Genomic DNA, 22,626 nt, shown 5'->3' with positions numbered 1-22,626 from the left:
CTTGCTGCTTTAGTAGTGGATTTAGATACTGTTTAATGTCATCACACCACTGTCAACTTGACAATACTGTTCTTGTACAGATGTTCTTCTTTCAGCATAGTGCCAGAGCACATAAAATGCATAATAGTACAGTTCAGCACATTAAGATGCAATATTGTGGATAAAAAAAGCTGTATTCATGATAAATTGTACAGAAAGTAGATACATTGTACACATTTCAATGATTGTAAACACTTTGCAAACAGTGCAACATGTTCATAACAGTACAAAATAAAGGTATAAGAAGACCCCCTCCCCAGTCTGTTAGAATCTCTTTCATAAATGGCCTATGGAGTTAACCCAGCTCTTTATGGAGTTGTATTTGTTCATGTCATACTAGTCAATACAAGTGTCAGTGTTTTCCCCAATTACATTCGAGTCAATTTAGACACCCGATGTCATCTGAATACAGTAAAAACAAATGACAAATAATTTCATTCATTCATCATTCATATTTTGTAACTTCAGTATAATTAACAGCATCTGTGATTATTTATGGTTTAACAGGCACCAGTATCTGTGTTTACGCCCAGCAGTGGAGAATTCCATGAACAGCCAACTGAAGGATGTGACTGGGAGAAGGTGGAGTGCTATAATGTTGCTTCTATGGCCAGCCACAGATTATTTCAACCGAGTTAAATTCAACACAACATTATTACACAGCAACCAATCTGGAGAAAAAAAAAACATGAACAAAACATTCAAATATTCTCTGTCTCTGTTGAGCTTCTCTGAGTTAGCCTCTCCATGTTCTCCCACACTCACAAGCTTCTCATCCTAGCTGGCATCCCAGCTAGTTATTTGTAGCAAGGCCTTGTACCTAAGCCTTTGGTAACTGGTACCCAAAACTGATTAGAGAATATCCGACACATTGCAGCAAAACGAACCTTCTTAGGTTTGAGACATGGACACATTGAAACACAGAATATAATCAATGTGCTTTCACAGTGAGAACAAACATTTTATTTCAACGTGTTCATGTCTTTAAGCTAGAGCTTATAGTTGCTAAGGCAACTGTAACTGTCTCACCCATCAAACAAGGGTACATCTCTTCTGTTTTCCATGTCTCGAAACAAGACACAAGCAATCCTAGAGAAAGGACAATTTTAATGTCCGAAATTTAGAGGCTTTGCACTCCTTGCAAAAGGCAAAGACATCAAGAGACAACTGGGCCAGTATTTGTGTTGCACTCTTGAAGATCCTGGGTAATGAGTTCCGCATCAGGGTTTTGAAGGACCAGGTCGTCCACATGAAGGCTTCTGGCTTCGGCCTGGGTGTGGTTCCAGCGCTGCATCCTTTTCCAGTATTCTTCTGGGTTCAGTTTGTCCATCTGAGCAGCAGCCAGTGCACTGGAGGGAGATATTGTGTTGTGCAAGGCATGGAACAGCATTCTAAAGCAGAGAGGGAGAAGAAACCAGTAAGAAGCATATTCGAATGCTCACTCACTTTGGGAAGTTTAAAAGAAATACAGCCCCCTGCTAACCAGCACCCCATTAACACCAGATGTGTAAAGTGCCAGTCATTCGACCGTAGTTGGGGAAATACAACAAATAATTCTGCATTCAATCAAATTACAGGACCCTTTTTTCATGAGTTTTCCTCAATTTGGGAGTTTTATAACCCAGTATCCTTACATTTTCAAAATCCAACAAGGATGAGCTAGTTTAAAGCAATAACCCTAACCCTGTTGCACCTATTTCTGTGAAATTGCTGCCAACCTCCCATTAGGCAATTTCTTTCCTGGCTTCCAAGGTTGTGATTCTCTTTTCTCTTAGCAGATGTCACAAGAGGCTCCCTCCCTCACACAAGTTTTCTGTCATTCAGATGTGTATAGGATTCAGGCTATATTTGAAGCAAAGCTTATGTATAGCATGTATAAATACTATTTAACAATTATTTTATTGAATAAACTATGAAGCACATTTTTGTTTCATATGGGCTATATGTTGTGTGAGTATGGTATGAGTGAGTAAGGCATGTCATGACATTAATAGGTATTACAGGGGTAAAAAGCATGAATTTTGGTGACTATTGGTCATGGATTTGTGACATTCTATTTTTTAAAGATTGGAGAAGACATGAGTTTTTGTATCAGAGATATTGTAAAGAATTTTGAAAAACATTCTTGCTTTTTACATGCCTGGTGGGAACATAGGCCCAACTGTTTACAGTGTCAAATAAATTGAATTATGTGGTCAAAAATTCTGGGTAGCCTCTGATGTGCATCAGACAGGTGCTCTGGAATACGGCCATGCCTAGTTTGTCCTGCTGGGTGTTTGTATTACCCTCACCAGGTAAGAACCCTGCCTAGCCCTGACCCTAACCCTGGTATGTGTGTGTGTGTGAGAGAAGTGAGTGTCATACCTTGGTAGCAGTGCAAGGACTGTGGTGAGGGTGCATACAGCATAAAAAAGGGGTTGGGACATTTGCAGCATTTCAACTCCCAGGGGGTTGGTCGGTGGACTGCATGTCACACACAGGCAGCTGAAGACCAAGGTGAAGCCGAAATAGAAGAGACCACTGCCCAATAGCACCAGCCCATGTAACCATGTCTGGGGAAAGAGCAAATATAAAAACAGTTCTAAAACAAAACAAACACTAAATGCACACACCAAATACCAGGTTTGCAGACACACAGAATGGTAAGACATTGTGCAGTAAATAAATCTTGAAAAATATGAGTAGAAAATACTTGTTTGTCTCACAGCCACATCCAAACAACCTCAGAAACACCCTATAGCAGGCATAGGCCCACTACGCATCTCCCAGGTGCCAATTCTTTTTGTCAAATTCACTCATTAGCAAAGAATTGTATTTGTCTTGTAACATAATGTAATTTGAGTAAGTTTGTGTATTACCAGTGTGTGGCTCTCGAGTACTTGATGCAGCAAGATGATGAGGAGGGCAGAGGCATTGATGGGAGATCCAAAGGAAAGGATGTCTACATCTGACCCTGCATATGCCTGCCCCAAAACAACACATCATAACCAGCCTAGAGGTTTAGTTTTTTGTATTTATTTTTTATATTTAAGGAGATGGCAAAAATCATGGCTTAAAGACCCATAGCCAGGTACCATCTTAAAGCATGATATATTTTTGCTTATTTTGCAAAGTGATAAAAGTCCTAAACATAAGTCCAGATACCTTACTAATCGAAACTTTCCCTTCAATGTCAATCTACTTACAAAGTAAGGCACAAAGAAGCAAACAAGGCTTTGGTAGAAAGCATCCAGGATTGTGAGCCAGAAGGTAGAAGACTGGTAGGCCTAGAGAGAAACAACATTCATACAGAAACATATTCAATGGACAAATGTTTTATGTTACTCACATTTTATGTTTATGTTATTTTCACCTTAATACACACCATGGAATTATTTCCCAACTTGTAAAGCTGTGGTAACTTTATGAGGGTGCTGGCAGTAACATCCCTGTCCAGGATGCCGTACAGCAGTGGAGGGGCTGAGGTGAAGAGGAGGTTGAAGAAGATGAGGACCCAGGAGTTGGTCATGACACTTCCAGAAAAGCCACAGAAGAATTGGTAGTAGAACAGCAGGTTGACGTACATCTAGACAAGGGTGGGGGGAAAAATAGGAGAGAAAGAGTCATAAATACGGCAGATCTTCATGATGGTCCTAAATCCTGGACAGACTGAAGGGGAAAACTTACCACATTCTTATAGAAAAAGTAAAGGACCATGTTGGCGAGGCGTGTGTAGCACCAGTGGCCGTGAACCAGCATCAGTTTACGAAGGTGCTTGAACCTGGAGATTGCAAAGTCACTGGACATAACAGCCTGGACAGCGAGAAGGGGAAGTGTTTCAGTAAGAGAGAGTGAGAAAAGAATAAATGATGTTGGTAAATTCATGTCGGGTTACAAGAAAAATATCAACAGAGCAGGGCGTGTTCAAAAAGCTGTATTACAAAGTTAGGTGCATCTAGGAAACATAGCCTAGCTCTTGACAAATTGTTTAATTGACGTTACTTAGAATAACTTCAGGATGGGTTGATGGGAGTTTCCAGAAGTAAATTATAGCACATACTTTAGTTTAACTACAAAAATTGTTTGAACTTTTTAAACTTTTAAACAGTTCACTGACTAACTGATTGATCAATAATCAGCTCACCATCACAAGGAGGACTGTACCTGCATTTTATCCCTATCTCTGTACCTGCATGCCCTCCTGGCCAGATATTCCAACACCCACATCTGCCACCTGGATCATGCTGACATCATTGGCTCCATCACCTGGTTAAGAAAAGGATCCACTTGAATCTATCTAAACACCCAGTCTAGTTGTAACATGAGCTTCCAGTTCTGAGGACACGAGGAAGCAGACTTTACATATTGCACCAGATCAAAGCAAGGATACAACAACTAAAATACCTGTAGATAAATCAGGGCAGACAATCCAGTTTCTCAAAAACAAGACATCACAATGATAAATCAAGGCAAAAAATAAAGTGTTAAGTATAACAAGCAATTGTTATACTGTACCCCCTGTAATATTTACCTATGGCTAGGGTCATGACACCCAGCTGGTCCCTCACGAGTTGTACCACCTGACTCTTCTGCAAGGGGGTGGAGCGGCAACAGATGACAGCCTTGCAATGCCTACTGAGTTCCAGGAATTCCTCTTTTAGCTTGCCCTGCAGAACCAAATCTAGAGTGTACCCATTGATGACCAATGTGAAGCCAGTCGCCTCTGATGTCAGCTGATTGTGTTCAACCTCCGCAAGCAATTCTTGGAACAAGGCCTCACATGCCTCCTGGAAAATATGAGATTAAATTAGTTAACAGTCAAATATGTATCTTCATTACTATGGCTTCAATACCATTACAGGAAGGGGGATGATAATGCACTTCCCTTTTAGTTTTAGCAACAAATCCTTATAATCATATACAGTAGAGTAACTATTTGAATGGGATAAATTTTTGTCTCAATCACACTTTCCAAACTTACTTTACTACCACAGTTAGCTATCAGCAGTTGGTCGCTGGGCCTCAACAGTTTGCAAGCGCAAGCAATATTTATAGCAGTCTCTTGTTTGTCCCCTGTGAGGACCCATATTCTGACCCCTGCCTTCTGAAGTGCCTCAATGGTCTCTGGGACCTCCTCCTGGAGTCTGTCCACAATTCCAGTTGCCCCTGGATACAGAACGGACAAGCACACTCAACCATCTGCATGTCCATCTGTATATCTTCTCCAAAGACCAATATTGGATAACAGTAGAATTATTTCAGCATGATGTCAGTACCATAATCAATATACTGATTAGGGGTGCAAAACCAAACCCCCGAAAATTACGCCACACCTTGTATTTCTCAAACTGAGAAGGCAACGCCAACCATGTAGTCCCGCTAATGTTGTAAACAGTAATGGAGGAGGCGCAGGCACACGGTGTGAAGCAACATAGACGCGCGAACACCCGTGAAAGGGGTACTTGATGGGGTAACCCTAACCCTAACCCTAACACTGAAATGGTAATGTTTAACCCTAACCCTAACCCTAACCCTAACCCTACAGAGAGAACACTGAAATGGTCATGTTTAACCCTAACCCTAACCCTAACCCTACAGAGAGAACACTGAAATGGTCATGTTTAACCCTAACCCTAACCCTACAGAGAGAACACTGAAATGGTCATGTTTAACCCTAACCCTAACCCTAACCCTAACCCTACAGAGAGAACACTGAAATGGTGTTTTTTTCTTCCCCCTAATGTGCTAAACAAACCAAACTGAAACCGAAACCCATAAAACCGAACCGTGGGCTGATTGGATCAGTATTAGGGGTGCAACAATTCAATGTAATTAGAAACGAGTAGCATCTACCCAAAAGTGTGAGTTTGCATTCCAGTCTCTGTGCAGATTCCAGTAGTAGTTCATCTCTGTTCTCTATGCTAGTCTCTGCAAAACGCTGAAGCTTTAACCAATTATCATACTCCTCTTGCTCCAGAACCTGATGAAGAAACGCTCTGGTTATCTTTTCAGTACATTTGGTACACGTTCAATGATTTCTTGTTGTTACAAATCCACACACCATCAAACATGTTAACATTCTTATTAGGATTTTTTTGTTGTTGCACATTTTATGCTAAATGAGCCTTTGAGAAGTGTTACCAGAAACAGCTAGCTATTTTAAGCATCAAATTGTTGTCACCCTTTTTGCAATGCAGAGTGTGCGGAGTCCTTCTCTTGCATAGCTGTCCAGGTGCTTCTGAGTTTGATCTCTGATGTGGCCCTGCCTGCTGTCTGCCTGCTCTGCATCTGCAGGAGAGATGGAAGAGGGTGACTTGGAGGTGGCACTGGGATAGAGGATCAAATATCCTATTAGGCCCTGGAAATAATAATGCTGTTAGACTATCCCTGCTATGGAAGCATAAAGTTGTAAACTCATGGCAACACCAATTTGTATAATATGTATATGTATAATCAAAAATAAAAAGCTGAAATAAGTTACATGGTAACACACAATATGAAGCATTTGTAAAGAAGTAGGTAGGTTACTTTATATTTTATAAAACAATTTAATATGATAAAAATGTTTTTAAATCAAATGTAAACATTATGCTATGCATTGATACAGTTCAAAATAATTATTTTTTGATTAATAGGTTCATCAAGGTGTTGAATGAACCTGGATTTACATACTTTATAAATTGTTAAATATACCTTAATGATGGTTAAGTTAAGTATTTTAATAGTTACAAACCAGTGGTAAAGCGGTTAACCCAGAAATGTTTTAATTATGTATCAATATATTAGTTTTATTCATTTTGAAGAAATCATTTTTTTTTTTTTTACAAATGCTCCATATTGTTTAGTTATTATAGTGTTACCATTGTTGGATATGAGTGTATTTGAATGTATAAGAGTGTATATGAGTGTGTATGAATGTGTATGAGTGTAAATTAATGTATACGAGTGAATATGAATGTACACAATTAACACAATTTCTTTGACAAAAAGTTATTTAAAGCTCAGTAATCTGTTCTGTCAGCTAGTAGTCGCACTAACCCTAACCCTAACCACACACACCAGGATGGAATTGATCTAATTTATCCTTATATTTCTCATTTGTTGGCAATAGTTTTTGTCCAATGTTATTAAGGAAGCTATCAGCTCAAGTTATTACAATAAAACAAGCTATTTAACAGCAGCTATTTTACTGTCTAAAGTAACTAATCTGAACAGTGACGATCAGACACAATCCACTACACTACATTACATTCACCTGTAGTCAACTCAGCCAGGTCCATGATGACTGAGTCAGCTCCTTTAGTATAGACCACTACCTGGCCTGTGAGTGGGTGCTGGACCACCACTGACATCCTCTTGCGTGTGGAATCGAAGGGCAGGATGTGGAGCAGATGCACATCTAAACTGCCCACCCCCGGCAGCTCCACCAGGAGGCGCTCTAGAGAGCGTCCCTGCAGGGTACAGCGGTAGGCTCTGGCAGCGTGCACCAGTGCAGCCTCGTCCGGACTCTCGGCCTCGTACACTACAGTGTTGTCTTCAACGCCATGCTCTTTGGGCTGATTATGACCTCCGGTGGAGCCCTCCACACTGTCCCTTCCCTCTCCCCGGTTTACCAACAAGTTATTGTACACCATTGATAATTCCTGTTCACCTTCCTTGTTCTCTGTGTTCCCATCACCTTCCTCCTCCACCTCCTCTCCAGAGGCTCTGTCCACCCCTGGCTTGTGTCCCAGTAGGTCTGGCTCCTGATCTGGGTTGCTGTCTTCTCTGGGAGTGGACCCAGCCTTGCCCCTGGCAAACAGCCTGCTGGCCAGGCCGCGGGGGCTACCTGAGGCCTGGGGAGATGAGGCAGTAGAAAAGCGGGAACGACCAAAGCGCTGAAACATGAGCTTGATGTCCTCCAGAGATGTGAGTGGGGATATTTCAGGTACCCGCACCTGTGAATAGAATCCCTTTACAAATGGCATGAATTCCTTGTTCTACTGTGAGAAAACTGCAGTTTGAAAAATTCTGGCAGACCCCAAGGTGCAGGGGGGGGGGGATTAGATGACTGTAGCTATTATATACTGTATGTGGATCATTACAGACTGGACCACAATTGAGTTTGAGCAGAATATCAACGGTTAGGGTTTAGGTAGCTCTTTAACATCTTTAGCACAAACATGTATTTTCTTGCATAGCTTTACTCACTATATGGCGTGGTTGAGTGGGAGAAGATACCACAACAGTGTTGCAGATAGCCAGAGCCAGGAAGAAATCCACAATGTAGGTGAGCTCTTGGCTGGGGGATGAGCTCTCTCTCAGGGGCGACACGGACAGGCAGTTAAGCTTCTGAACGAGCAGAGGGTCTGGGATCACATCTTTTGCCTGAATGACACAAAGAGTCAGAATAAAGTGTCCACTCAATATTGTGTCTTACTATTTCAATACCTACCACTAAAGGTTCATCCACACAGAGAAAGAAATAACATTATGTATGTGAGAGAGACTGACCATACGACTACTGAAGGCACTGTGGCAGGGTATGGTGGGGCTGGGGGGCTGGTCCGTACCATCCTCTTCAGCGTGGCCTGTGACCTTGCAGCTGAGAGAGCGCCGGCTCAGAGACTTTGCACTGCTGCAGGACTTCAGAGTGAGCAAGTGGCCCACCTCATCCTCTTCTGGCTCATACAACTCCAATCGCTTTGCTGGCAGACATGGCGGGGAGGAGCAGAAGAATAGAGATGGATGTGGGGTGAGCAGTGATGGAGGTAGGGGGAGGGGGGCAGAGATTAAGTGGGAAACAAAAAGGAAAACAGACAACAACAAAATCAACAGCTCAGCTCTACGTAAAGCAATTTTCAAATCAAATATTGTACAATGCCAGTAAGGTAAGAAAGTTTCAGTAAAAAAACAGTCCTCTTGTATCTCACCATTTTCTTCATGGGGGTACTCTACTCCAAAGATGGTGCAACGGCGGAACACCATCTTGTTCTCAGTCAGCGTTCCAGTCTTATCAGAGAACACATACTGGACTTGTCCCAAGTCCTCTGTGATGTTCAGGGCTCGGCACTGGATTCTTGAGTCCAGATGGTCATTGTAGAAATCCATGTCATTCTGGATGAAGAAAACCTGGCCCAGTTTGACAATCTCAATGGACACATACAATGAGATGGGGATCAGCACCTGTCATTGAGGAAATGGGACATGTATGTATTCATTAAGCAGACGCTTTTATCTAAAGTGATGTACAGAGGGGGTTTTGAAACTGCAAGCTCTTAATGTGCAGTCTAATGCTCCACTGAGGTATACCGTAAAACTCTCCCCCTTCTAACTTAGTTCCAATGCACGATGTGTTGTATTTTGCAGAAGACATGAAATTTGGCAAGTCTTTAAAATGCAGCAATGCTAGTTGTGAACCATCCAAGAAATATTGACAAAGCATTGTTATATTTAATTTAGGGCTGTCGAAGTTAACGCGATAATAACGTGTTAACGCAATCTCACGTTAACGCGATAAAAAAAATAGTGCCGTTAATGCAGGTTTCTTTTTTACCCTGGGAATCACCTGTCGTCACATGGTAAATGGTAAATGGACTGCATTTATATAGTGCTTTTCTACCTTAGCGGCACTCAAAGCGCTTTACAACGTTTGCCTCTCATTCACCCATTCATACTCACACTCACACACCGACGGCAGCGAGCTACCATGCAAGGCGCTGGCCTGCCCATCAGGAGCAACTTGGGGTTCAGAGTCTTGCTCAAGGATACTTCGAAACATGGCCTGGGAGGAATTGGGGATCGAACCGCCAACCTTGCGATTAACAGACGACCCTCTCTACCCCCTGAGCCACAGCCGCCCCATATGACTTCGACTGAATGATAGTGAATGTTGAAGAGAGGGATTTTAAATGGGAAGTTTCATTTTAAAAAGTTGCCAGATGGCTCGGTTGACTTAAGTTATCACCGGAGTACTTCCAGCCTTAAATATCATATGCAAGCAAAGCACACAGCTAGCAGCAACAGCGGTAGGAGCAGCAGCGTTCGCTCCGGTAGTATAGGCCTACGCAGACAACACTTGGCAATGTTACGCGTCAACCTCCGGGTCTCACATGGTACTGATGTGGCAGGTGTTGCCAAGTACTTGCGAGCAGGCAGGCGTTGCCAAGTACTTGCGAGCAGGCAGGCTAACTTGTTGTGTGCCCCAGCATGTTTGGACCACCACTCCAAGGGACAATCCTCCATGCTGATGACAGGCTCAGCTCTATAGCGCTCAAGAGATTTTTCAATACAGTCCTCCTCCTCATCAGATTCAGAATCATGAGTGGCTAAGAGAGCTGCTTTCTTCTGTGGAGGTTCAGACGTTGCTGTTTGCACTGGTTGCTGTGGGGGCATCTGTGGGGGGGTCAGATGGCTGAGTGGTTAGGGAATCAGGCTATTAATCAGAAGGTTGCTGGTTCGTGCCAAATGATGTTGCATCCTTGGGCAAGGCACTTCACCCTACTTGCCTCAGGGGAATGTCCCTGTACTTATTGTAAGTCGCTCTGGATAAGAGCGTCTGCTAAATGACTAAATGTAAATGTAATGCAAATCTCCTCCTTCAGAATGCCAGCAAGCAATGCCCACACCTTATTTGAAGTTTTTAAGTACACCCTTTTAATGTTATTTCACAAATCTATAATTGGGGTAAAATTTGGACAGATTAAATACATTTAATACATTTGCGATTAGTCGCGATTAATCATATGAAATAATGCGATTAATCACAATAAAATATTTTTAATCGCTTGACAGCCCTAATTTAAATATCATTTGTACTACCTGTAGCACTATAATCAATGTCCAGAAGAGGTAAAAACCAGCCAAGGCTGGAGAGGTATGGTCAGGGATCAAGTACGGAGAATCCTTCAAGTTTTGGAGCCAAAGACCATGACCTGAAGGCACAAGAGTGTTCTTTTAACAATCTACTCAAGTCCAAACAATTAAATAAACAAAGAGCCTGAGTAGGCTGCCAAACAAAACATCATGACTGTGAGATGCCCCAATATGATACATCTGAACCACAGGGTAGGAGGTGTGCTCAACACATTCCACGGTTTAAGCAACAACACATTTACTGCTACGTGCCGTGGTATTAGCAAATGCACATTTCCTGTAAATTAATGTGTGTGTATGAATGCAGATGCATGGCCACACATTACAGGATACAGTGGTTAAAAGTAGAGGAAAAAACATTGTTGTTGCAATTGACTTTGTACTTTAAGTTAGCTCTAACCCAGTAAAAAATACCATGTTTTTTCCCACATATGGGATCTCCTTGCTTGGTGTGGAAAATCCCCACACACGTCAGACAAAATCATTTCTGTCTGTCAAGAAGTAAACAAGTCTATTTTTCTGTATACAATCTCAATAAAGCTTTATCTGGTTATTGGTGACTAAGTTATTATTTGTAGGATATGGCTGGTAATGTTCACAAGGGGAAGACTGGTAGCACCTGTAAAATAACAGTGTGTTTGTCCACATGTGGTCAAGTGAGTCAGATGGCTGAGTGGTGAGGGAATCGGGCTAGTAATCAGAAGTGATGTTGTGTCCTTGGGCAAGGCATTTCACCCTACTTGCCTCGGGGGGAATGTCCCTGTACTTACTGTAAGTCGCTCTGGATAAGAGCGTCTGCTAAATGACTAAATGTAAATGTAAATGTAAGTGGCATGACCCAGCATGTAGCCATTGTGTTGGATAGATAAAACTGCAATTAGTCACAAAATGGTCAGATACATTTTGAGATACGTACCTACAGCACCAGTTACGCACATAACAATGAGGAGCAGGACACACCACATCACATCCACATTAAGTCTCCGCTCCAGTTTACTACGCTTGTACCGCGGGCCGCTGTTATTCATCATGGCTTTAGTCTCGTGCCCTGTTTGGAAACATAACGTAAAACAATACCTAGTAAAGGACCTACTGAGTTTGCAAGCATTGGCAACGTAGCTGATGGTTGCAAATGATAGTGTGAACATGCTTTGACCCATCCTATTAAACTAAATTGGTTCAACAAAGAAACCGCCATTATGTCAAACAATTGTTGTTTACCAATTATGAAATAACTGTTACAGGCCTATTTAAACTAACATGAATAGCACCTCAAAAAGACATTACATTTTATAAGAAGATAATGCAGACATAATGCAACAAAAAATATGTTAAAGACACAACATTAAAAAAACATTTCCTTTTGCAGCAGATCGGGTCAGATTTAATAGTTTAAATTCCCTGACTGACCAAACAAGAGTCAGGTGGCTGAGCGGTGAGGGAATCGGGCTAGTAATCAGAAGGTTTCTAGTTCGATTCCCGGCTATGCCAACCAAATGACGTTGTGTCCTTGGGCAAGGCACTTCACCCTACTTGCCTCGGGGGGGAATGTCCCTGTACTTACTGTAAGTCGCTCTGGATAAGAGCGTCTGCTAAATGACTAAATGTAAATGTAAACACGTTTGTTCTGTAGTGATTCTAGTAATAACAAAGCAAACAGGAAGTAGGGGAGGTGTACACCGGCCTACGATCATACAGATAAGCAACAGGTCATTGGTGTTACTCACACCTCAGCAACTACCTGGAGTTGATGGTATCAACTTGGCATTGGAACTAGGACCAGGTCACACATACCCCAAAAAACTAAAGGAGCCCTAAACCACCTCCATGCAGCACTCAAACAGACCCTGCTTTTTGCCACAAACAATAGACAGACCAGGATCTGTCCATAAAATGCACTAAGAAAAGTGGGGATTAAAGTTGAAAACCTGACTTGACTGAACCTAACAAATCAGTAGGGGCTAACAAGGTTGAATTCTAATTATAGATCCATTCAAGTTCACGCAATCAGACTTATTCAAGACAGGTTCTTGTACTGTAGTCAAGATAATTGCTAGGCATGCTGTTCATAAGCAGCCCGAGAGGTCGAATATGGATCAAATCGATCAAAGTAATGGTAAAGAGAGAGCAGCAATGTTCCCGGCCACGTGAAAAATATGTGTCACAAAACAGAATCAAGACATATGAGTTTAGATACAATATTACTGGTTATTACACAACAATTTACGTAGCTATTATCATTCTATTGGGGTAATTTAGATAGATTTTATGTCGCAAACGTTTGATATCAGTCATGATCATACCATGAAGTCATGGTATGATCGTGTAAAAAGGCACTTTCACATTTAATAAACTACATATGAATGGTAAACCAATTTACACAACTGTAGACAACAGGTAAACCAGAGAGTATGATGGATAATTATATGACCTTACCTGCATAGACCACAATGCCAACCACAGTCTCTGTATTGCGAATGGTGCAGCTTCGCAGGAGAAGGTTGCTATTGTGCAAGCCCACCCGAGCCTTATTAGGGAGCTCCCTTTGGAACAACAAAGTCAGCTACTAAACATCAAACATAATTCCATCAAATGTAAATAAAACTATTTAGTAACAAAATCATTAACACCTTGCTGAGGTTTTTAGTAACAACAAACTGAGCTGTTTTTGGAAACATTGTTCTTGTTAGTGTCAACGAGTACACACCTCCAGAAGTGACATGGATGAAACATCCTGTTAGTAAATAATAATATCAAGTTGGACATTACTCTCGTAAGCACAGAAATTAGGCATTGTAATTAGTAAGTAAGTGTATAGCTTTAGTTGCATGTTAACTAATGTTGTGGATTATTGATTAATGGGGCAGAGTGAAAGGCTTGTGTGGTACATAAGGTGAAAGGAGAATGCCTAAAGTCTTAAACTGTAGCAAGAACAGTACAGAAAGGAATGCTGTTGAAGGAGAAAGGGAGACTGGGGTGAAAGAGTTATCTGGGACTGTTGTGGATTGTATGGACTCAAAAGGAGTTGTTATGAGGCTAAGAGTGAATAACATCGGTTCAGGCTTCAAGCTTCCGAGGGTTAGCAGCTGGGAAGACTTAAGTTTGAAGGGGGAATGGAGGAGTAGCCTTAAAATCTGGGATCGATGAAGCCCCATAAGGAGGGAATAGGAGGCGAGAGTGGCAGGTCAAACTGACCTAACCAAGAATGTGGTGAGAGAAGGATGTGGGTCTCGTTAAGGAGGACGTGGGTTGATCAGGAAGTATGGGATGAACTTGGGTCTCAGGAAAAATGGGAACATAGAGGGGATGTTTTGAGGGGACATTAGATATAGTGAGTGCGCATGCATGTTGGGGTTATCTAGGACAGGATGGCCTTAGCCAAAACTTTGGAAAAACCTTCTACAACACTAACATACAGGCAGCAGTGCCACACCTAATTTCAACACTCTCACAAGTATGATACGTTACATAGGGTACAATGAGCCTCACATGTAACCTCGGAACCTGCCAAGGTTGTTGTTGGGAATTTCACACTCGATACGGCTGTTGAAACTCTCTGGAGCCAACTCGGATCCCTACAAACAAAAAGACAAAAAGTCAACAGTGCATTGCTACAACTGCACTTTGCAATTGCAATGCCTTCTCATTCCGAACCCTTCAGGTGTTCCAGTTTACTGTGTCATATACTTCATACACACTTTACTCTACAAAGATGAATGACATGTCATTTGTTGTTCTAGATAAGGGTCCATATTGATTCCACTGAAAACAACACTGAATGGTAATCCTGCTTATGTTGATATTACAATGCTGAATGGTAATCCTGCTTATGTTGATATTACAATGCTGAATGGTAATCCTGCTTATGTTGATATTACAATGCTGAATGGTAATCCTGCTTATGTTGATATTACAATGCTGAATGGTAATCCTGCTTATGTTGATATTACAACACTGAATGGTAATCCTGTTTATGTTGATATTACAATGCTGAATGGTAATCCTGCTTATGTTGATATTACAACACTGAATGGTAATCCTGCTTATGTTGATATTACAACACTGAATGGTAATCCTGCTTATGTTGATATTACAATGCTGAATGGTAATCCTGCTTATGTTGATATTACAATGCTGAATGGTAATCCTGCTTATGTTGATATTACAATGCTGAATGGTAATCCTGCTTATGTTGATATTACAACACTGAATGGTAATCCTGCTTATGTTGATATTACAACACTGAATGGTAATCCTGCTTATGTTGATATTACAACACTGAATGGTAATCCTGCTTATGTTGATATTACAATGCTGAATGGTAATCCTGCTTATGTTGATATTACAATGCTGAATGGTAATCCTGCTTATGTTGATATTACAATGCTATCACACCTGTTGCAGGAGTTCTCTGACCACCTGTCTTTGCTTAAGGTTCGTTTCCCCATCTAGGTTAGCAGTCTCGATGTAGCACACCCCATGGGGATCCGATGAGTATAGGAGCAGCATGTCAGCAGGGATGATCTCGTTACAAGACAGATGGACAAAGTCACCCACACGAACATCCCGCCATCGTTGGTCTACATATGCCTGTTTCCTTCTGAAGCACAAAAAAACCCGACATTGAGTAAATGTAACCAACAGTTCAGGCAAAGGCATTTAGCAATCCAGCAAATGCAATAGGTATTAGGGGTGGGGGAAAAATTCGATTCACATTTGAAACGCGATTCAGTCTTCTAGCAATTCACATCGATTCACAAATGTAAAAAATCGTTTTATTTTTTTATTTTTATGTTATCATTTATTTTTTATAAACAATTTTTTTTTTTTTTTTATCGTGAAACTATTTTTAATCGATTCGTGACCCCAACAAACGATTCGAATCATGAGGTACCAAAAGATTCCCACCCCTAATAGGTATAGTTTAATTCTATAGTCCATGCACATTTACATTTAGTCATTTAGCAGACGCTCTTATCCAGAGCGATTTACAGTAAGTACAGGGACATTCCCCCCCGAGGCAAGTAGGGTGAAATGCCTTGCCCAAGGACACAACGTCATTTCGCTCGCCGGAAATCGAACCGGCAACCTTCTGATTAATAACCCGATTCCCTAACCGCTCAGCCATCTGACTGAATAACAATGTTCTTCTCTAGGGAGGTCCTTACAGACATCAGAGCTTGATAATCTGGAGAATTGGCTGCATAGGCAGGCTGCAATCTGTGTTTACGTCAAGATTAAATAAAGATGGGAACCGTTTTGCTACATCTTTAATTCTTGAATGAAATAACCTAATAAACTCAATCCAGAAAACCCAATACTATCTAGAATTGACACCTTATGCATGCAAAAGTGTTTTATCCATATCTTGGCGTCATTGTGACAGATGAGGGTTAATCTTTTCTGCATGATCATGTATGCATAGGTATTGCGTCTGTGATAGTGCGCATACATTCAACTCTGAGGTGTTGAGGGGGTATGATGCTGCATTACATTGGAATGGCACAGATGTAAAACTTCAGATCTTTTAAAAATGTAGGCCTAACAAACTAGGCTAGGACACAGATACCATAAATATGAAATACAGTGAACCAGATGCAGAAGGTATGTGCAAGTATTTCATAAACCAACCCCTAATGTTTCTCATGTTAGGGAGGGAAGGACTCAATTAAATGAACGTTTACACACTTGAACGTTTTTCTGACACAATACACACTTGAAAGCTTTACACCACACAGAGTGAATACAACAGCTAGTTAATTATTCAACCTTTCCTGGCAATGACAGAGCCAAAAGGTACTGTAAAACACATGACTAAGAAGAATTGCATCAATAAATGTACATAGATAACCCAGGACAAATGACAACCCAGGACAAATGACTTTCCATAATGAGTTTCTACAATTACATATTAATGAAAGAGTGAATAGTCTAAGGTTTTCATTACAATGACAAGAGTTGCTGCGCCAACTTACTGTGCCAAGTCAACATGTACATACACACAACTAGAAACTGCCGCAACTCATTATGAGAGGGGCTATCACTGAGGCAATACCATAACTTTATTGCCAAAAGACTGTTGGCAAACTATCTTGAGTCTCCTCCTATACTCATAAAACAAGAACAAAAGATAAACCTACGTCAGACACATTGGCAACCCACAGCCAGGGAGATAATTTCTTTCAATGGACAAGACCAAGTAGACACAAACATGGGTGAATAGGCATAACTATTTAGCACAATGAAAATATTATAATACAAAAAAAAGAGCAGTACCGACTTTAAATTCTGCTGCCTTCAATATAGCTTTAGTATACACACTATTGTACACACAAATTCACCAGCAAACTGTTTAAACAACCTGTAACACAGTATCCACAAATAGAGGTGTGACATTGTTCAGCCAAATCCCTCACATAGTCCTCCCTAGTGGGAGAAATTCACTAAAACCAGATATTTTTCCTTCTGTTATTGTGTCATCATAATGTGAAATAACATGCATTACAATATATTTAGTTGGACTAGTTGTAAATTATTGTCAGCATTTGACACACAAACATTCAAGAAAAAATGCTGTTTCAGAATCTGTACCTGCTGTAAACATCACAGATGAGTCCATTGATTAAATTGTCTGACTTGAGTCTTCGGTAGTCTTCAAAGAGGTCCTTCATCGCATTAGCCGCCAACACCAAGACAATGGGAATCACACTGATTTCTGCCTGGAAGGCATTGACCACAGGCACAAAGTTCAAAGCCGCCAAGAAAATGAAATAAATGTTGGCAAATCTGTGAAGTTGCTCAAACAGATTCTTAGGGATGAAGGAGAACAGAGAGTACTTGGTGGTTGAGATTTTGTTGTTGCTATAGGACTCAAGGAGTTCCTTCAGTTCTTTGTCCTCTGTGCAGGAAGCAACAACTGTCCTCCTCCTCATCCCCAGTCCATATTTGGGGGAACGAGACCAGGGGGAGAGTTTCAATCTGTTCATTGGTCGGGTCCACAAAACCAGTATGTTCAGTATATGTGCCTGTTTGTGTCTTCACGGTTATGTTGTTACTAGGAAGTTGTTACCGACCACTACAGTTTGTTGTAATTCAACCCTTGTATTCCTCGGTAGGCCACTCCAAGCTCTTACTTCCAAGATACATGTCGATTTTCTTCTAGCGTCTTTGTCCATTTTCATGTTCAGTTGCCAAATGAATCCCTGTAGAATAAGCCATCCTTAAGTCGTAGTGCTTCGAAGAACTCTTCTCTAGCACTACATCTAGTTACATTAGAGACAGAATGTGAAGCCACTCCTTTGAAGGGTCACACTCCCTCAAGTCATAAACAAACTCCAAGTTGAACTTTACAACTTCCTTCAAAAACGTATTGCAACATTGAGGAGAGGCCAACCGGGATGGTCAATAAGAAACTGGATATTTGTGCCACCATCTGTTAGGCTTGGTGGTTGGTGTTCTTGCATAAGATCTATAGGAGTACTACTGTAGTCCCATTATCTCCAAGCCCCTGCTAGTCCATATCTGCGTAATGCCCAATAAGTGCTACCTACAGTTGACTAATCAATGACAGAGGCTTCGGCATTTATAGGACAGATCAAAGTCAAAACAAACTCAAATGTAATTTTTCATTTCAAATATGTAATTTAGTAACTGTAGACATTTGTAGTTTTGAATAGGGAACTTTGTGAGGAGTAGCGGACTGGCCATCGGGAGCACCGGGAGAATTCTCGGTGGGCCGAAACACTTCTGGGCTGGAGGGCCGCTTGCCTTTTAACTTTTTTTAACTACTAATGAAAATGTCGGCAGAAGATTGAGTGACACGGTTGGCCGGCCCCCCTTTCCCCCAGGCCGGTTGGTCTATTCCAAATGAACGTCTATGCAGCCCTTTGCCCCGCCCCCTTTGTCTCGCTTACAAACAGTGACACTGACAAATCGAAAGCTAGCTAGTAGAGACTATATAACGATGGAAAACCAGGCTAAGAAACGTAAGGGTGGGGCTGAAAAATTAAAAGACAAAAAGACATCACCTTCACTAGACAAGGTTTTACCAATTGAAAAACGGCTATGTTTATTTTACATAAAGCTCCAAAAACTATTTTGCGCTCAAATAAAAGCCAAAAAATGTTGCGCGCCATGCGCGCTTGCATTTTGTGTGGAACTGCCGAACTAGCATCACATCAAATACAGAATGTGCATGCATTGGCAGGGCAGCTGTGGTGGCGTATACGGGGGCCGGATCTGGTGGGCCGGTCTGGATCAAAGTCCAGGGCCGATTTTTACTCCCAGTTCGTCCTGGTTGTGAACGTATGCAATACCCCATCATGTTAGATGTATTACCGTTGGCACAGGGCTGCCAACTTTTCAAAAAACCTTGGAGTGAGATTTCGTGGGGCCAACCCAAATTTTGCTGCGTTCTACATTTACATTTAGTCATTTAGCAGACGCTCTTATCCAGAGCGACTTACAGTAAGTACAGGGACATTCTCCCCGAGGCAAGTAGGGTGAAGTGCCTTGCCCAAGGACACAAGGTCATTTTTCACGTCCGGGAATCGAACTGGCAACCTTCAGATTACTAGCAATCATAGTGAATGAAATATATAAAATGTTCCTATAAATTTTCTTGATATATACACAGCATTCATATAACTCACCCGCTGTAGACGCTGACAATGTTGTTGTTGACCATCTTATCAAAGCGGTAGCGTCTGTAGTCCTCCAGGGCGTCTTTGAATGCGATGACAAGAAGGACCACCACCAGGGGGATCATGGTGATCTCCTTCTGAAAGGCCTCCACCACCGGTATCCAGTTCAGCATCACTAAGAACAGGAAGTACAGGTTTGCTGCCCTAAGACAGAAGACAGGGAAGAAGAGATCTTGATATTGGACTTCTTCTCCTTTCATTGAGTTAACCTGTGAACATGACTGAGTACGTAAATGTGTCATTCATTTTCAATGGGACTGACGTGACGGCCTCAATGTGGCAGTATGGGATAGCAATCTGAGTTACTAATTAGCTGTATGTTTGGATTTTAAATGGTGTGCCAACCAAACAATTAGTAAGAAAATAGCAATAATATTACTATAAAATCGTACATTCTCCCATGATAGAACTGATGCTATGAAATAGGCAAGGACTGAAAATTGAGCTGACAAACCACAAAGAATGTTTTGGCAAAAGATGCATTATTGGGTAGGTATGGTTGTTATATGCACTCTGAGGGATGCAATGACAATCTTGAGAAAATCAAACATAATTTCCTCGCACCTGTGGAACTGTTGGAACAAATTCATAGGAATAAAACTCAGCAAGTTGTACTTGGTAGTACGGATGCCGTTGCCCTTGCATCCCTTGGAAATGATTTTGTACTCCGACTGAAGAGGTCCGTGACGGGCAACAACCACTCTGCGTTTACCAGTGAAACGATCGTGTGTCAGCATGTGGGCTTCAGGAGAGCTCTTGGTCCGCACAGCTTCAGGGGAAGAGTACCAGCCTCGCCCAGAATCAGCAGAAACCAGCTGCTGCCAGCGGTGTCTGACCCAGTGGATCTGCTCCATCACCACAGTGAGCAGCTACAGGAGCAGCCGACACCAAGGGACCTGTAGGGGTGTGTCTGTCTCCCCTTGCCTCCGCCTGCACGCTGGCAAGATGCTGCTCCGGTGCCCTGTGTTGCTTCTCACTGTTCCATCATCCTGCTGAGAAAAAATATGTTGGTACAAGAAGGCCTCTGAAAGTACTGGAGTACAAAACATAGATATTATCAGAACTATGAGGTTATTTACTTCCTGTTTGTAGAGCAGTCACTACATGTAAAAAGCCATTGATGCTCCCATCTACACTAAGACCAATCTAATATTATTTAATCACTTCAAAATATAAACAACATGTAAAGTGTCTATGTTTCATAATAAGTGATGCGTGACAACCAGAAAACACCTAAGGGGTTAACATGACTAATTAGTTTTCTATTAAAAGATAGATCCAGCTGTACGTTTAGTAACATCATTTATTTTTTTGAAAGAAGTCTTTTTTTTGTTGAAAGAAATTAGCCTAAACAAAAGGTGAATTGAGAACTTGACTTTGCTTATCAGCCAGCAGTCATTAACAAAGGCTTTGTTAAAACACAACAATATTAGTCTCTCTGTGTCCAGATCTTTCTAAAGGAACATATCACACATCACATGTTAAAAACAGGGATTTAGATTACAGATACACTTGGAGCTAAATGTTCAGGCCAGGTATAAAAACCAAAGCAAAACTGAAAAGACTAAGGCAGACAGTGACTAAGACAACTTCCTCAATTTTCTTTTTGTGCCCAAAACCCTTCTTAAACTCATGAAAAAGAGGAACAGAATGTATTAAGTTCTCCTGTGGAAGTAAAAAACGTTGTTTATGTCACTATAATACACAAATATTAAGCTATTAACAGAGACTTGTCCAAGGCCAAAACTCCCTTGGGCAACCACTTTGGCACCCTGGTACGATATTATGCTCATCTGATGTGCCTGTGCGCGTTATGACAGTCAACGCTTAATGAATTTGCTCAGCATATTTACGAGGCAATCATAGACCCATGAGGGAATTGACAGACGCACTTCAAAGTGCCATGCAATTGTTTGCTGTAAAAGACAACATATTAGAAAATTGAGTATCGGGGTTGCCCCGGAAATGTCAGGGAAGTAGCCTAGCTAAACGTAAATTGTTTAGTGTTAGCCTATTCCCTGCTAGCCTATACCTAAATTATGAACGTTGCACACTTTGTGTTTTACATGTGCAGCTACGTGTGGTTGCCCTTGTCATCTAGGCTAGGAGTTTGTTTGACATGTCGAGTACTGTACTGCTACTCCTATAACTTATAGCTAGCTAGCCAACTAGCTGCGATGCATCACAGAAAATCTGTCAGCAGCCAACTTACTCTTCTAAAAGAGAACGCATATAGTTATGCTTTCTATAGTATGCTATAGTAGGCTCCAAACAAACAATAACGTACCTTGCATTATTTTTCCTGTGTTTAAGTCTTGAGAATGGTGAACGATCCAGAGCTGCCGCACCCGTTGCATCACCTGTAATAAAGCTAGTAGCTAGCTAGCTAACCAACTAACGCTACTGCACAGACACGACCAAAACGCACAAGGCGCTTGCGAAGCATATGGTATCCAGCGTCGGATCCAGTACATCACGAGCCTCTGTAGGTCATATGACATAAACTACCTTTTCACACTTGGTCTCATTATAACGTAGGCCTACCTTTGAAGGTTGATGTGTATATATTGCATAAAGACGTACTTGTTATTTTGGTGGGCAGGTGCACACAGTAAACATAATTTCTCTTGTTTATGTTTATTGTATGCACCTGCCCACCAAAGTAAATTCCTTGTTTGTGACCACTTGCTTGGCGATTAAACACTATTCTGATTCTGATTCACAACTATTTAGGAACACATCACTGACAATAAAATCGTAGCTGTTCAAAATAAATGTCCCAAGCAAAATGCCAGTTTAAGATGGTAGAATGTTGTTGAGAAGCAGTTTTTGTCAGGCTATTTTACAAGATAAATTTCACATCTTGATAGCATTTTTTGTCATTTTTTAGCAGACGCTCTTATCCAGAGCAACCAATACATCTAAAGGTTTGACGGTAATATGAAATCAATCCGATATGTTGGAGTCGCAGGCCTGTAATAAACAGGAGAAATAATTAAGACCGTTCCGAGACTAATGATTGGACGGGCTAGCTGTCTGTCTGTCTGTATGT

At 41.4% G+C, this 22,626-nt stretch overlaps 1 protein-coding gene across 5 annotated transcripts; it reads right to left on the bottom strand.

Annotated features, from left to right (window-relative positions):
* Nucleotides 1–14: 14 nt before the first annotated feature.
* Nucleotides 15–22,140, bottom strand: atp10d (ATPase phospholipid transporting 10D). 5 transcript variants are annotated; one of them, XM_062469247.1, is made up of 23 exons: nt 21,862–22,140; nt 20,139–20,566; nt 19,524–19,718; nt 15,268–15,472; nt 14,362–14,447; nt 13,309–13,415; nt 11,789–11,920; nt 10,819–10,931; nt 8,931–9,183; nt 8,512–8,705; nt 8,209–8,385; nt 7,274–7,970; nt 6,200–6,306; nt 5,872–5,998; nt 5,000–5,184; nt 4,550–4,805; nt 4,208–4,284; nt 3,706–3,831; nt 3,404–3,604; nt 3,225–3,305; nt 2,898–3,002; nt 2,404–2,591; nt 15–1,430 (listed from the first exon to the last, which is right to left on the bottom strand). In XM_062469247.1, the coding sequence occupies exons 2-23, from the start codon at nt 20,426–20,428 to the stop codon at nt 1,196–1,198; spliced, it is 4,137 nt and encodes a 1,378-aa protein (XP_062325231.1). In that variant the 5' UTR covers nt 20,429–20,566; nt 21,862–22,140; the 3' UTR covers nt 15–1,195. The 5 variants fall into 5 exon arrangements, with proteins under 5 accessions (XP_062325231.1, XP_062325233.1, XP_062325232.1 ...); XM_062469249.1 differs by having other exon boundaries at nt 7,274–7,955; XM_062469248.1 differs by having other exon boundaries at nt 20,139–20,563.
* Nucleotides 22,141–22,626: the final 486 nt, after the last annotated feature.

Source organism: Osmerus eperlanus, chromosome 9 (assembly GCF_963692335.1).
Source record: "Osmerus eperlanus chromosome 9, fOsmEpe2.1, whole genome shotgun sequence".
In the NCBI taxonomy this organism is placed as follows: domain Eukaryota; kingdom Metazoa; phylum Chordata; class Actinopteri; order Osmeriformes; family Osmeridae; genus Osmerus; species Osmerus eperlanus.
Note: the sequence above shows the minus strand (reverse complement) of the source record. Positions and strands in the feature narration are given on the sequence as shown.

Bases quoted from the DNA above. Each gene is read 5' to 3' on its own strand.
- atp10d (XM_062469247.1), bottom strand. From the start codon at position 20,428: ATGGAGCAGATCCACTGGGTCAGACACCGCTGGCAGCAGCTGGTTTCT. The intron at 11,921-13,308 runs GTAAGGTCATAT...GTTTCCAAACAG, and splicing joins TGGCATTGTGGTCTATGCAG to GGCACGAGACTAAAGCCATG. The intron at 8,706-8,930 runs GTGAGATACAAG...CATGTCTGCCAG, and splicing joins GTACCCCCATGAAGAAAATG to CAAAGCGATTGGAGTTGTAT.